Genomic DNA, 13,471 nt, shown 5'->3' on the forward strand with positions numbered 1-13,471 from the left:
GGAAACCCCCGCTCCCCGCCCTAGTCTGACACGCCGTCTACTTGGACTTCGTCGAACCAACACTATGCCCGCTGCCATCGAAGTCACAGACCCCCTCGTCGTCGTCCGCGACCTCTTTGACGACGAAAAGCTGGTTGTCGACGACTTCGAGCGCCACGTCGGCCACTGTCGCACCTGCCTCAACGCTGTCCAGACACCCAGGGACGGCCGTCTTTGCGAGTCGGGTGCCACCCGCGCCCGCGTTGTCAAATCCTATCTCTTCAGCCAAAACGGAAAGCACTTCTCCACTGTAGAGTACGAGAACGGCAAGTCGGTGCGAGTGAAGATTCCGCGTGAGAATGTCGCCGTCCGCGATCTCCTCACAGCTCTTGAGCAGGGACTACGTCTGCCTGAGAAGACCGTCATCGTCCAGCCTGTCCAGCCTGTCGACGGTGTGAGCTACGACCGCACCTATTCTGTCTCCGCCCGCCAGGTCACTGGCAAGCAGTCCCGTCCTCGCTCCCGCTCTCCTGACACCTACCAGCTTGTAGAGAGGGCCCCACGCAGCTCTCGCTCGCCAACGTCCATCATGTACCGCTCGCCCGGTGGCTCTCCCAGCCGGCCCACCTCCAGCCGTGGATCCTTGTACAGCACCGACCGAGATGAGCGCCGATACGAGTCGCCTCGTCGTTACGTCGAGGGATCCCCCAAGTACCACCGTTGAATGCATACAAAACGATTCTTCGGCTTTGGCTTACTGGATTCCGATGATACGACGATACCTTACACCAATCGCTTTGAACAAGATTCAATTCGCTCCGATGGACATTGACTGTCCACGCCCCCTTTCCCCTGGGAGGGGTTGGATACCCCCCCCGGGCGGGCATTGATTGCCCATGCCCCCTTTCTCCTGAAAGACGGTCCCCGTGACGTGGAAATAGCACGTTACGGGCAAACCGTCATACCCTAGTCTTTGACAACCTGGATCTTGGAGGGCCTGCCTGGATGCGCCCTCGGAAGTCTATCTTTTCTGTCTTCCGGATTTGATCTTTGACTCGAGTTCCCTTCGCGGTCTGATCTGGGGGTCCGTTTCCCCCTCTCAGACCCCGACTCGGCTGTGTCGACTATGACTCGAGAATCGACTTGATGTACGCAATCTGCAGTCTTGGATTGGCTCCATTCTTGATGCACTTCCTTTCCGGATGATGCAGGTGGAGGGGCTTAGCCAATGACAGATGCGGAAAGTCGACGATGTTCATGCATCCTGTTTTGTCTGGCCCTGCTGCACTGCACGCTTTATTGGCTATCTGTTGTGACTCACTGTTTTATGTGGAGAAGTTGTTCTCCCTGAGATTTTATGACTTTCCTTTGTTTTTGATATGCTTGAATGTGTCCACTTTTGTGGGGAAGGCTGTCAGCCTCACGCTCTTTAGACAGCTCCCTTATGAGAATTATGATACGTTGCCCGCGTTATGAATTGAGTCACAATTTCCTTTTTTTCAGGGAAAAATGTCAAGTGTGTCTAGAGTCTAGAGAGTAGATATAAGCATAGATTATCGTTGCACACAACGGGATCAGGAGTATCTCATTAAGCATGCGTTCAATTGTCCAGTTGTCCAATGCCCCACGATCGCCGAGCTGGGATGATCCTGCAACCCACTGTTACCCACTCACATTCTATGTTCCCCACCTACCTTCGAATTAACTTCTTACGATTCTTTGCATGACTCACAAGTCACAACCGGGTTGTGGCTGAGGAGATCATGTGCCTGAGGCATGAGCGGAGTTCAGGCGCACAATCTCGATGATGAAGACACGTGAGTGTTTCTCTATGCATATGACATTGGCAAAGTTGTCAAGAATGACACAAATTGGTCATTTGATTATCTGATGGACTTTGTATACCAGCTAACTTTGATCACAAAACAAACAGAGAACAGCAGCAGCTGAGCGTAAGCCTTCACTTCAGATTCATACTGCAAACTGACTACTGATAATAATTCGGCACCTTCAAACCCTTAAACTCGAACGAAGTGTTCTCTCGACGATCAATAACAGTCCGATGATGAACATCGCGAACTCTCGCTCGAACGTACTCAGTCCCCGTCGCAGCAGGCTTACTCTGATCTTTATCCTCATCACTAAGCAAACCAAGACGGTCAAGCAAAGGCGAAGGCACCGTCTTCATCACAGTATGATCACCAGGCCTACAGAAGTACAGCAACCCAAGACGAGGAACATCGATCTGATCCTTGGGAGGTGTGACAACGCGATGGATAGTCGATTTGATAAACCCTAACACTTGTATCAGCACAAGACAGCTTGAGAGTCAACACAAACGAGTCCTTACCATTAGTGAGGAACGATAAAGTGTCCGCTGCATTGCAGGTTATTCCCCCATCAACAGGCTTCACGTATTTCCATTCCCCATCCGACGTCCGAATCTGCAGACCAGCAATATGCTGCGAAAACAGCAGCGTTAAGCTGCCAAAATCGGTGTGTCCGCCCTTAGTATACCCCTGTGCCTTATCCCATTCTTCTTGTGTGCGAGTGTTGTAGATCATGTATCGCAGGTGGTCATCGGACCGCTTGTCGTATGCATGGGCGTCGACGAGGTAGTTCTCCGGCAATTCCAGGATAATCGCCATGAGAACGAAGAGTTTCCGGATAACGTTTTCGTACAGATCGCGGTGGAATTGTGCGATTTCTTCGTAATTTTGGCGGACCAGTCGATGTCTGGGGACATCATCCCATTCGGGAATTGGCTTGGGGACGTTGAGCTGGACAAGTTAGCGGCTTAGGCTTCTTCCACCAGTTCATGAATGGCAATGGAACGTAATGCAGATAGATAACGTAGGATTTAGTCCGTACCATTTCTACATTATCCTTCACACCGGTATCCCCAATCCACCTCTCGTTCCCTCGGTACCCGAAATACTCACCCTCGGCAAAATTGCAAGGGAAACTCTGCTTCTCCTCGAGCGGTTCTTTGAAAAACGCATTGCCGATACTGAACTGGCGTAGAACTCGCTCGTCGCTTAGCCCGTGGCCTACCACTACCCAAAATCCGACTCGGGTCACGGCGTCGTATAGTTGCTTTGCGAGCTCTTGTTTCCCGCCCGGCTGGTCGAAGCGAGATAGATCGATTTCAACTAGTGGAGCCCAGTCAAGCTTTTCTTTTGTAGGTGTGGGACGGGTCCATGGCTTGATGGTCACCTTTTCGGTGGGGAGATCTTGTACTATAGCGCCGGGTGCCATTTTGTTCTTATGACAGCGAAGTGGGGCCTGGGGTGTGATTTACGAGCATGAAAAGCTTTTCTTATATATGCAGAAGAAAATACTAATGGCCATCTTCGGAGGATTGCTCGGAGCAATTTTACTTTGCGTTTCTCCTCATTTCGTTGAAGGATGCGGGGTCTCATTGCCTCATGGTCGTCCCCGATGGCGTTATGCTAATGGGAGTAACGGACCGATAGGTCGGGGTCGATGATTAGATATCTTAAGGTTCAAGTCTGCTTTTGTTATTCAAATCAAGGAGGAGTGCGCGTTCATTGGTTCATTGATATTCCATCTCTCATCCGAGAAGGCTCACATGCAGAGCAAAGTTATAACTTGGCTCTAACCGGTACGGACGGGCGAAATATAGTGTGAGATCCTGCAAAACAGTCATTTGCCCATATCTCACCACTAGCGCTTAGGTACCTCGTGAGTACCTACCTAATGGCTTAAAAACTTGTTCGGGGAATGCCACTGACCATGGCACCAACTGGCAAACCACATCAATCAGGAGCGACGAATGCAAACATAGGATATGGATTGAAATAGGGGAACAAGCAAATTTAATATGAAAAGGCTTGACCAAATTATTTGATCGCTCTCTTCTACACAGAGAGGCTAGCTTTGCATCTCTATATGAACTTCTCCTTCGGGTGTCTAGCCAACTGGCGAGCTCTAACCAACTGGCGGGTCAGCTAAGAACAAGTGTTCCAGGCGGCTATAATCCCTCCAACTCTCAGAACCAACTGACGGCCAAAGCCTTCGAGCAGAGGCTCTAAATTCTCTGACAGTGTCCTACTTCTAGTACAGATTGTGTCTTGAGGTAGTCGACTCGGCGCTGACAATCATAGGTTTTAAGCTTTGACTCCCGCGATCCGAACCAAATATGAGCAATTAAGCTTAAACCAAACCACATACTGTGCGGAGAATTTTGCGGAGCATTAATCGCATACGTTCCGTTCAGCATGATGCAGTAGCGTATGTCGTGATCCCCACTATCATGGCACCTTGCCCTAAGATGCCGTCTCGCCAATTGGGAACGAGGGGTCCTGGACTCGACACCAGTATATAACAAGTAAAGAAAATATGCATTTTCTCTTCGCCGGGGTAGGCGATATTCCAAAATCGTCCGTGCACCGAACGAAACCGACAACATGGCCTCCACCAAGGGCGACGAAGATGTCACCACAACCAGCATTCCATCAACTCCACCCAGCGAGATCGAGAGCAAAGACTCGCAAACCGAATACCAAGCCAAGCTCGAGAAAAAGATAATGCGAAAGATCGATTTCTGGCTCGTGGGATTTTACTCCATTGTATACATCTTCCGCGTGATCGACTCGAACAATTACTCCAACGCCGCGATCATCAACCTGGAAGCCGGCACCGGTATCAAAAAAGAGTTGGGTCTCAGCGCCTCGCAATGGGCGTGGAGTCAGTCTATTTTCTCGTACAGCTACCTCATCTTCGAGCCGTCAAATACCATTCTCCTCAAATATTTCAGGCCTTCAAGATGGATGTTCGTCCTGATCTTGTCTTGGGGTGTCTGTGCATGCGCAGCCGGTGCTGCGCAGGACTTCCCGGGGATGATGTGCGTGCGGTTTGCGATTGGCCTCGCTGAAGCTGGGTTCTATCCGGCTGTGCTGTACCACATGGCGTTTTGGTATAAGCCTTCTGAGATGCGCTGGAGGATTGCGCTGTTTTATTCTCTTGGTCAGGTTTCTGGTGCGTTGAGTGGGTTGCTGGCGTATGCTATCAGCTTCATGAATGGGGCCGGTGGGCTTTCGGGCTGGCGGTGGTTGTTTATCCTTGAAGGTCTTCCAGCCATCTTGCTTGCTGTTGTTGCGTTGTTTGGTCTACCGGATTACCCCGAGACTGCGCGAATGCTGACAGAAGGAGAGCGGGAATTCCTCAAAGACCGGTTGTCTTCTGCTTCGCCGTCTGGCAAGGATAAAAACTGGAGTTGGGCTGATGTCAAGGCGTTACTTTCGAGCCCGACCTTGTATACGTTCACGATCTATTGGATTGGACATGGTATTGGCGGATTCGGGGTTAACTATGCTTTGCCTACTGTTATTTACGAGCTCGGGTTCACTTCGACGGCTTTGTCGCAGTTGATGAATATTGTAAGTTGAGCATACCTCGTTGAGAATATCCTGAGATAACGCCTGCTAACTGACTCGTGCACTATAGCCTCCTTATGTCGCATGTTTCTTCTTCTTGAATACTCTCGGATTCTTACTACACAAAGGTTGGATCAGGTCCTGGACCACTGCAGTCGCAAGTGAGTACAACTCGCCCCGTGCAAGTCAGTTGTGATCTTCCATATATGCTAACGGCAAAACAGTCGAAAGCACAATCATCATCTGCTATATCATCCTGATCACGGTTTCAAACTCAATCGTCAAGTACCTTGCCCTTATTGTCGCCACTGCCTGCGCTGGCTCGGCATATCCTGTCATCTGGCCAGAGCGGATTCGTGCGCTTGAGGGCACAGTGGCCGTTGGCATCGGCATTGGAATGACGAATGCCATGGCTCAATTCAGTGGAATTGTCGGTCCTCATGTATATAGTACGGTGTTTGGTCCGACGTATCGTGTGTCGTACGTTATCTGTCTTTGCTTCCTTTGTGCAGCTATCTCGGGCATCTTAGCCTCGTGGTGGCTCGTTTGGCGAAAGGATAGAAGGGAGGAACTGGCTAGAGTTGCGCATGAGGAAACTCCATGAAAATCTGGAAGAGCATTATTGGAGTCTTTGTTTTACCAACCTGACTTACTCTGTGGTTATCCTCTTAGCGTGCACATAGAAAGAGCCAGACAATTCCTTCTATCGAGAACACAATAGGCCACTTGTGATCCTCTCTTTGTTGTAGTCAATCACATGATGAATGTTGAATACTCTTCGAATATCGTTTGGGAAGGCACCTTCTGAAAAGACCCTGGATGAGAGGTTGTTATGGAGGGAAAACACTCAGCACTCAGCACTGCACAGCTCGCTTGGAATTACACAAGAAGGCACATGTTCTCGTCCATGTCTTCTCTTTACCGCACCCTTCCATCACCCAACCCATCAGCAACCTTCCAGGCTTCCCATCTCATAACCATCACACACTTCGTCACTCATCGCTCAATTCCAAAGGCAAGTTGCATCACCACTGCTTGCTACTCTTTGCTTGTTTCAACCTACGCACCCCAACAACTATGTCGGATGGTGCTTCTCAGGGCCTCCAGGCCCTGATCCTGTGTGGCCCTGGGGGATCACTGAGTACATTCACCTCTAGACCCGAGGAGTATCCCAAAGCTCTCATCCCTGTTGCAAACAGACCCATGATCTTCTATGCCATCGACCTTTGCAGACATTCAGGGATCGAAGGTAAGTCAAAACTATCTATAATATCCTCAACCAACATACAACCACCCATCACCTCGAACAGTCTAACAAGATCCTAGATGTCACCTTGATCACCCCTCCGCTCTGTTACCCTCCCCTTCAACAAGCAATGGACACGAATCCATATCTTACCTTGCCGTGTCTCCCCTCAGTCTCAATAATCGCACCGAAACAACTCACGATGACAACGGGAACAGCCGAGTTACTTCGTCTCCCTGAGGTTCAAAGATGTATCAAGAACAATTTCCTCCTTCTTCCTTGTGACATCATTTGCGAACTCTCCGGGGAATCTATTCTCGAGGCGTGGTGGACCACCCAGGCCGCGTCAAAGGTGGCTCTGGGTAATCCCGGCCCGGGAGCAGCGCGCAACGGCATCCTGCTGAATGGATCGTACTTTCAACCCAAGAAGTCCGAGCGACCAAAAGCTGAGCGTGAAAAAAGGAGCGCCCCGGTGCCCTCGCCGTGTACTACAAGACAGACAGCCAAGAGGAAAGTGTGCCCGAAGAAGCCACCGACTTCGTGGCTATTGGCCCACTCGAGCTGAATGATACACGCATTGTGCCATCTTGCGAGGACCCAGCCAAGCCACGCTTCAATCTTTCGAAGCTGCTCATGTCAGTGCCCATGACCACTATCAAGGAGAAGACGGCGGGTACAAGACGTGTTCTCCTCCGGCGCTCACTGGTGCAATACTGCGGACGAGTCAGAGTACTCACTGCCTTCCGCGATGCGCATATTTACGTTTTCCCCTACTGGGTTAAAGATCTGCTCAAGGATCAAGCCAAGCTGGACTCGGTTAGCGAGGACTTCATCGGCAACTGGGCTAAATCCGCATGGCAGGCAGGACTAGGAGATAAAATGGGTTTGACCAAGGATTTCGATCCCCCCGGGGTCCTCATCCCGGGCACCCGCCAACACGGTGCCTTCGTCGACAAAGTGATTGATCTCCAGCGTATGAGCAGTACCAAATCTTACCCAAAGACTGAGGTCACATCGTTCCTGGCCGGCCTCAAGAGTGCCGAGACATCTTTCAGCAGCTCGCCTTTCTCCAGCCAATGTTCGTCTCCCCAGAGTCCCCAGCCTCGGCCGCCAACTGCGCTACCGCAGTTGCTAGCCTATGTCCATCGAGGCTCGACACCATTGATCCGCCGCATCGATAACAGTGCTGTCCTACTTTCAACATCTCTTCTTCTAGCAAAGCTACCATCAGTCGAGGAAGTTGGTCCCGAGAAAGCGTCGTCATTCGCGCACGCCAAGAAGATCACCCATCCGGATAACATCGCCCCGCGAAGCGCAGTCACAGAGAAGGACTGTCTGATCGACCGCAATGTGATTATTGAAGAAACCGCTGTTGTGAAGGAAAGTGTGATTGGTGCTGAGTGCCATATCGGCAGCAGTGCACGTATTCATCGTTGCGTCCTGATGGACGGGGCGGTCGTCGAGTCTAGGGCTGAGTTGACTGGTTGCATCATTGGCCACCGAGCCCATATTGGGCATGGGAGTGTGCTGAGAAACTGTGAGGTTCAGGATGCTCTTGTTATTCCCACTGGAACGATTGCTAGGGGCGAGAAACTGATGGTGGAAGTGGCTATGGCCGATGAGGTGGATGAGTGATGTTGACATGGACATGGACTGGGATACTACCTACTTCGTTACTTCTTTTTAGCTGCAGGTTTTTAGGTAGCGAGTCAAGTAGCAAAGTCGAAAGACCAATAGGACAAGAAACATATTTGCCAATATTGAACAACAAAAACGTGATGATAACTAATAATTTGCTCGTTAGTTAACCCGATTAGCTCGCTTTACATACATGCTGCTATGCGGAAATAGCGGCTCCAGAGCCTGCTCCGACTACCTACAATAGGAGGTGTATCGCCAGTATGCAACTACCCTTTATGTAGGACTCGATCTGCGGAACACGAAGGCCAAGGTCGGTCATCGGTTGTGGTGATAAAGGAAGTTGGGAGCACCAAGACACAATTGAACGCCTTGGAGATAAGCACCTCCACAGTTTGGTCCAAGTTTCTTGACATAGAGATCTTCTACGCGATGTTTGGACCATGAGCGGTCATACTCCATCTTCGAAAGCCGGGCAACTGCCACATTTGCCGCGGGCTTATGTGTAAACGGAGCCTCGGAGGAATGCGGCAATGGAGTTATAAATCAAGTGAAGCCGGTGTCTTTGGCGGGACTTTCTGGAGACTAAATCAGCCTTGGGAAACAGCCTGTCTTTGTATGAATGTCCAAAGAACAGCCTACAAGCGGCGAATTGCGCCACTGGAAGCTGGAATTCTATCCGTGCACTAGTCCATTTAGGAGAATGCAATCATTCCAGAGTGCAAACTGCAAACTGCCAATGTTCTATCTGTGAAGGGCTGACGCCAAACTTGACTCAATTCAGCTGGGCCAGAATGCAATCTATCAGAAGCTTGAAGAAACATGAAAGTAGGCACAGCTGCACAGGGAGCGGTGCAAAGTGAGCAAACAGGTATTGGGTCACAGGGCCCACGTGACCCTAATCCGACACCAGTTGGCAGTTACACAGTTACACTATCCCTTTGACCAAACCTGGACTGTATCATCTCTTGTTAGTAGTCGGAGCTGTAGCAACATTCTTCCGGAGGTTATAGACATGGTCAACGGAATATATCGAAGATAGGACGTCAGCTGGTAATTAGGTCGAGGGTATTCTATCAATCAATCCCGCCCTTTCCCCAAAATGGATGTGGGAATAGCCTCGTTTCCCATTGCTATGGAAACCCGTGATCGAAAGCTCGTGATGTCACGGGCATCACCGAAGGCCCGTGATCGTCCCATCTCCTTCGAAGCTATAAATTCTCTGTCCTGGTGCCTCTTCTCCTTTCATTCTTGACCTTTCCAACCACCGTTGTTCATCGCTTTGGCCATCCTTTCTCTCGCGTTTTATCGTTTGTTTCATCTTCTTTGAGATTATCCATGTTGTGCTTCCCTTTACCAGAAGGTCGAAGCACGCGTCAATCAACAAAAAAATCGCCGCCTCCATCCAACATACCTGCCTTGCCATGTCCCACACTGGCCTGGCTGACAACGATCCTGTGCAGAAGTCACCAGAGGTGCCGAAAGGATGCGGCACCGACAAGTGACCTGCCTGCTATGATGCAGCAGCATCTTCCATCGAAGCTGCCGTTGTGCCCAAGAAGCAAAGCACCGTCACTCGTGCTTCCAGCTCCAGCGTGAAATGTAAGACAGAGAATTACATGGAATCCACTCTTCCCCATCTCCACGCCTCTTCATTTGGGAGTTAAGACCGACATATCCAGACCACCCACGGAAACATGAGTACCACATCGGTGCTCGCACGATCTTCCTGCTCCGCGCTGAGTCCAAGCCCTTCTGTCGCCTTCCTAGGGAGGCGAGACAACCTGTGTCAGCCCCATGAGCGAGTAACACCTTCGTCACGTACGACGTCAATGTCTACCAGGGCGCCCACGGAGGCAGGCTCGTGGAGCGTGACGGTGTGCTGAAAGTGGTCCCCGACAGCGAAGTCCGACAGCGAAGTCCGACCCGACAAAGGATGCTTGTCAGAGGTGTTGATCATAACTCTTCACCATTGCTTTTGGCATTCGGGTTCTGGTAGACTGTCAATGTGATCTGTCTTCGACAGGACCTTCGCGCGGCTTGGCTGGATGCACTCTTCGCCCTCCGTCCGGTTTCTCTCTCCAACGACAAGACCGAAATGGAGATCGAGTTTTACTGGCAATGACTGTTGGAAAAAGAAAAGCCCAAGGCTTTGCTTCTGGAACTTGGCAGCTCAATGGCTGCTGAATTGTAAGTAATTTCTCTTGTCATTGGAAGTTGGTCGACACGTGATTGCTAACTGATTCAGGAACCTGCAATGTGCGAACCACGCCGTCTTCTTGTCGCCATTGATTGCCTCTACCCAGAGGGACTACAATTCCGGGATGACCCAGGCCATTGGTCGTGCGCGTCGGTACAGACAAAAACAGTCCATGTGTACCATCTGCTGGTGAAATTCACGTACGACGTGAATGTTTACCAGAGCGCCCACGGAGGCAGGCTCATGGAGCGTGAAGGTGGCAGTCAAAAGTGGACGCTAAATGCACGGCCGCCAAACTTTAAGTGCCTGACTTCTGCCTTGAACCGCTGCAACTTTGGGGTCACCGGTTGGCTGCCCGACCTCGGTCTTTTCTTGTGTGACCACCTAGGATTTGCGATGGTCCTCATGTTGATTTCAGATATGTACATCCAACAAGCAGCTTCGGGAATGAGCCCGGACGCAGCGGCTGCTTCCACCCCTGCGTCCTCTACGCACGATGCTTCACCGCACTCATATGCAGACCCCCGCAGCCCCAGTGCGCTTCCAAGTGGTTTGCCCAATGGCTTACCCAGTGTTCCACCTCTAGGGCTGCCGCCAGCTAAGCGACAGCGGCTTACGAATGGTTCGGAAAAATCATCTGGTCTTTCGTCTGAATCTGGCCCGGCACCTTCGGCGGTTGGTACATGTTGGAGAAGCACGGCAAAGACGATATGGTTCAACTCATCTGCATCCACAAGAGGTGATTCATCCGAACGTGCCTCCATTAGTCCAACATGAGGGTGTAAACCCTGGGGATCTTCCACGCCTCATTTGTCTAATATTGCTGCACATTCGGGTCAGACACCTGCACCTCCGTCCAGGAGTTGAGTTGATAACAGGTTAATAGAACTTTGATTCATCATTCCCGTAATACCTAATAATGATACAATATATCAAGACAAGAAAGACGAAGAGTTGCACAAACCGCTCCCGATCCCCAACGATCATAAAAACCAACAGGGGACAATCATAAACGCCATATCATAACTAGATAATGGTAGATATGCGGAACACAAGGCCGAGGTCGGTCATCGGTTGTGTTGATCAAGGAAGTTGGAAGCATGGATCAAGACACACTTGAACGGCTTGGAGATAGGCACCTCCACGCTTTGGTCCAAGTTTCTTGACATAGTGACCTTATACGCGATGTTTGAACCATGAGCGGCCGTACTTCATTTTCCAGCGCTGGGCAATTGAAGTATGCTGCGCAGGCGTAATGCGAATACTTCGTTGAAGCAGCGAGTGACCGCAAATTATAGCTACGGCAGATGTATGGAACTTGTGTAACTTTTGGCTTCGTTTGTCGTTTGCATTTCGCTTGAATTACTGTCGTATTTTGAGGACTGACCCCTCAAGGCTTCTCCTCCCCAATCATCGCAAACCACCTAGCCACATAATCAATCCTCGGTTTCCGATCCCACGGATCCCGCGGCTCCGGTTCAAGGAAACCGCCATCCGGAAGGGGTATTTTTTTCCTTCGAGCGATAGTAATCAATCCAATAGAATACATACGCCACCCATCCCAGATAACCCAACCGAGTCTTCGCCACGGTTTCATGTTCGTCAGCGAGTAGCATGCAGGAACGGTCCGCGTGAGATTTATACCACTGAGATAGAGGTATGCGACGTGCCAGTGACGCGGGGCCCGGTGTCTCGGCGCGAGCTCCCAGGCGGATGTTAACTCTGTGTCCTCGGGAGGATCTGGCGTAGCCCAGAGGCTGCTATCTTGTGACTGTGTGGGTGGCAGGTCAAATGATGGGAAGAAAGCTATTGATGTTTCTTCCGGAGCGGGCCAGATGGTTTGGGCGGGTTCTTCTGCTTCTGGGTCATTAGGCAGCCAGTTCAGGGTCAGACCCAGATCTGAGAGGACGGCGGATACTGTCCAGAGTCTTTCGGCTGTGTGATAGTCGATTTCGCTCCAGGTGTTGTATGCGTCTAGTTCCCGGATTGAGGATTCGTTCCAGTTCCATCGCTGGGTTGCTGCTTTGCGCAGGTGGGAATAGTGATGCAGATGCCAGAGAGCCCAGTATGTGCGATACTCTTCTGTCCAGGTGAAGGGTTGGCTGGCATTTTGGATTTGGAGTGGAGGTCCACTTATTGAATCCGCGGGGATATTATCAAGGGTTTTGATGAGACCTTCTCGCATAATAGAGAGACATTTGCACGCAAGCCGCTGGATCTGCGCGCCTATCTTTAGTATATGCCGTGATTCTGTGTACCCTAAAGTTAGCGGATCCTCGCATGTCTGGTGATAGTGCTCAAGATCCGGGCATTGCAGTGAAGAGATACTGAGGTGCCCGATGTTATAGCATAGCTTTTGTATTTCTGGCATACAAGTAATCGGATTCGAGAGGATCAGCTCTTGTATGATGCGGGTAGGCTGGGCCTGGAAGACGGCATTGAGTCGTCGAGATGCCAACAGGCTGTTTTCAATGCCTGCAAAATCACCGATATTGGCGAGAATCTGTTGAATGACTTCAGGGGGCAGTTTCTCGAAAGAATCCATGTTGAACTGAAGAAACTTTGGGCTGGGAAAGGTAGATGAGAAGAGGGGGGCTTGGAGATATTTAAGGGTTGATCTTTAGCGTAATACCCGGCGTAGGTGCCGCACCCACTTCGAATGTCCACAGTTCTAGTAATTATAGGTGTCCAAACGAGTATCGTCGCAAAGGGAGTTATAACTAAAAAAGAGCTAAGAAGAAGATTGAAGATTCCTAAGGCCATCTTAAATGTGTTCGTGTTGTAGTGATTTCGAGGACAAATTCGTTTGGTTTGGATTAACCGGCCCCTACATTTTACCAAAATTAGTCCTCCACTCATTTGTCAAAAACCACCCACCTGTCGGCAAATGGGTGTCAGATCCGAAATCTAGGGATTTTGGACAAATGGGTGGAGGACCCTCGTTAGCGAGGGTCCGTAATTTTGGTAAAATGTAGGGGCCGGTTATATATTTTCAACCTCGACGAACCC

At 50.5% G+C, this 13,471-nt stretch overlaps 6 protein-coding genes across 6 annotated transcripts; 4 read left to right on the top strand and 2 right to left on the bottom strand.

Annotated features, from left to right (window-relative positions):
* Positions 1–64: 64 nt before the first annotated feature.
* N7515_005483 (uncharacterized protein) lies at positions 65–703 on the top strand (the record flags this gene model as incomplete). The annotated part of the gene is made up of 1 exon (XM_056666227.1): positions 65–703. The coding sequence occupies one exon, from the start codon at positions 65–67 to the stop codon at positions 701–703; it is 639 nt and encodes a 212-aa protein (XP_056519823.1).
* Positions 704–1,966: 1,263 nt separating this feature from the next.
* Positions 1,967–3,237, bottom strand: N7515_005484 (uncharacterized protein; the record flags this gene model as incomplete). The annotated part of the gene is made up of 3 exons (XM_056666228.1): positions 1,967–2,274; positions 2,330–2,759; positions 2,851–3,237. The coding sequence occupies 3 exons, from the start codon at positions 3,235–3,237 to the stop codon at positions 1,967–1,969; spliced, it is 1,125 nt and encodes a 374-aa protein (XP_056519824.1).
* Positions 3,238–4,409: 1,172 nt separating this feature from the next.
* On the top strand, positions 4,410–5,982 carry N7515_005485 (uncharacterized protein; the record flags this gene model as incomplete). The annotated part of the gene is made up of 3 exons (XM_056666229.1): positions 4,410–5,381; positions 5,449–5,539; positions 5,603–5,982. The coding sequence occupies 3 exons, from the start codon at positions 4,410–4,412 to the stop codon at positions 5,980–5,982; spliced, it is 1,443 nt and encodes a 480-aa protein (XP_056519825.1).
* Positions 5,983–6,455: 473 nt separating this feature from the next.
* Positions 6,456–8,259, top strand: N7515_005486 (uncharacterized protein; the record flags this gene model as incomplete). Its single annotated transcript, XM_056666230.1, has 3 exons — positions 6,456–6,627; positions 6,705–7,076; positions 7,133–8,259. The coding sequence occupies 3 exons, from the start codon at positions 6,456–6,458 to the stop codon at positions 8,257–8,259; spliced, it is 1,671 nt and encodes a 556-aa protein (XP_056519826.1).
* Positions 8,260–10,519: 2,260 nt separating this feature from the next.
* Positions 10,520–11,239, top strand: N7515_005487 (uncharacterized protein; the record flags this gene model as incomplete). Its single annotated transcript, XM_056666231.1, has 1 exon — positions 10,520–11,239. The coding sequence occupies one exon, from the start codon at positions 10,520–10,522 to the stop codon at positions 11,237–11,239; it is 720 nt and encodes a 239-aa protein (XP_056519827.1).
* Positions 11,240–11,545: 306 nt separating this feature from the next.
* Positions 11,546–13,007, bottom strand: N7515_005488 (uncharacterized protein; the record flags this gene model as incomplete). Its single annotated transcript, XM_056666232.1, has 2 exons — positions 11,546–11,637; positions 12,014–13,007. 2 exons carry the CDS (start codon positions 13,005–13,007, stop codon positions 11,546–11,548), a joined length of 1,086 nt encoding a protein of 361 aa, XP_056519828.1.
* Positions 13,008–13,471: the final 464 nt, after the last annotated feature.

Source organism: Penicillium bovifimosum (assembly GCF_028826915.1).
Source record: "Penicillium bovifimosum strain IBT 22155 chromosome Unknown utg000005l_segment0_segment0, whole genome shotgun sequence".
Lineage (NCBI taxonomy): Eukaryota > Fungi > Ascomycota > Eurotiomycetes > Eurotiales > Aspergillaceae > Penicillium > Penicillium bovifimosum.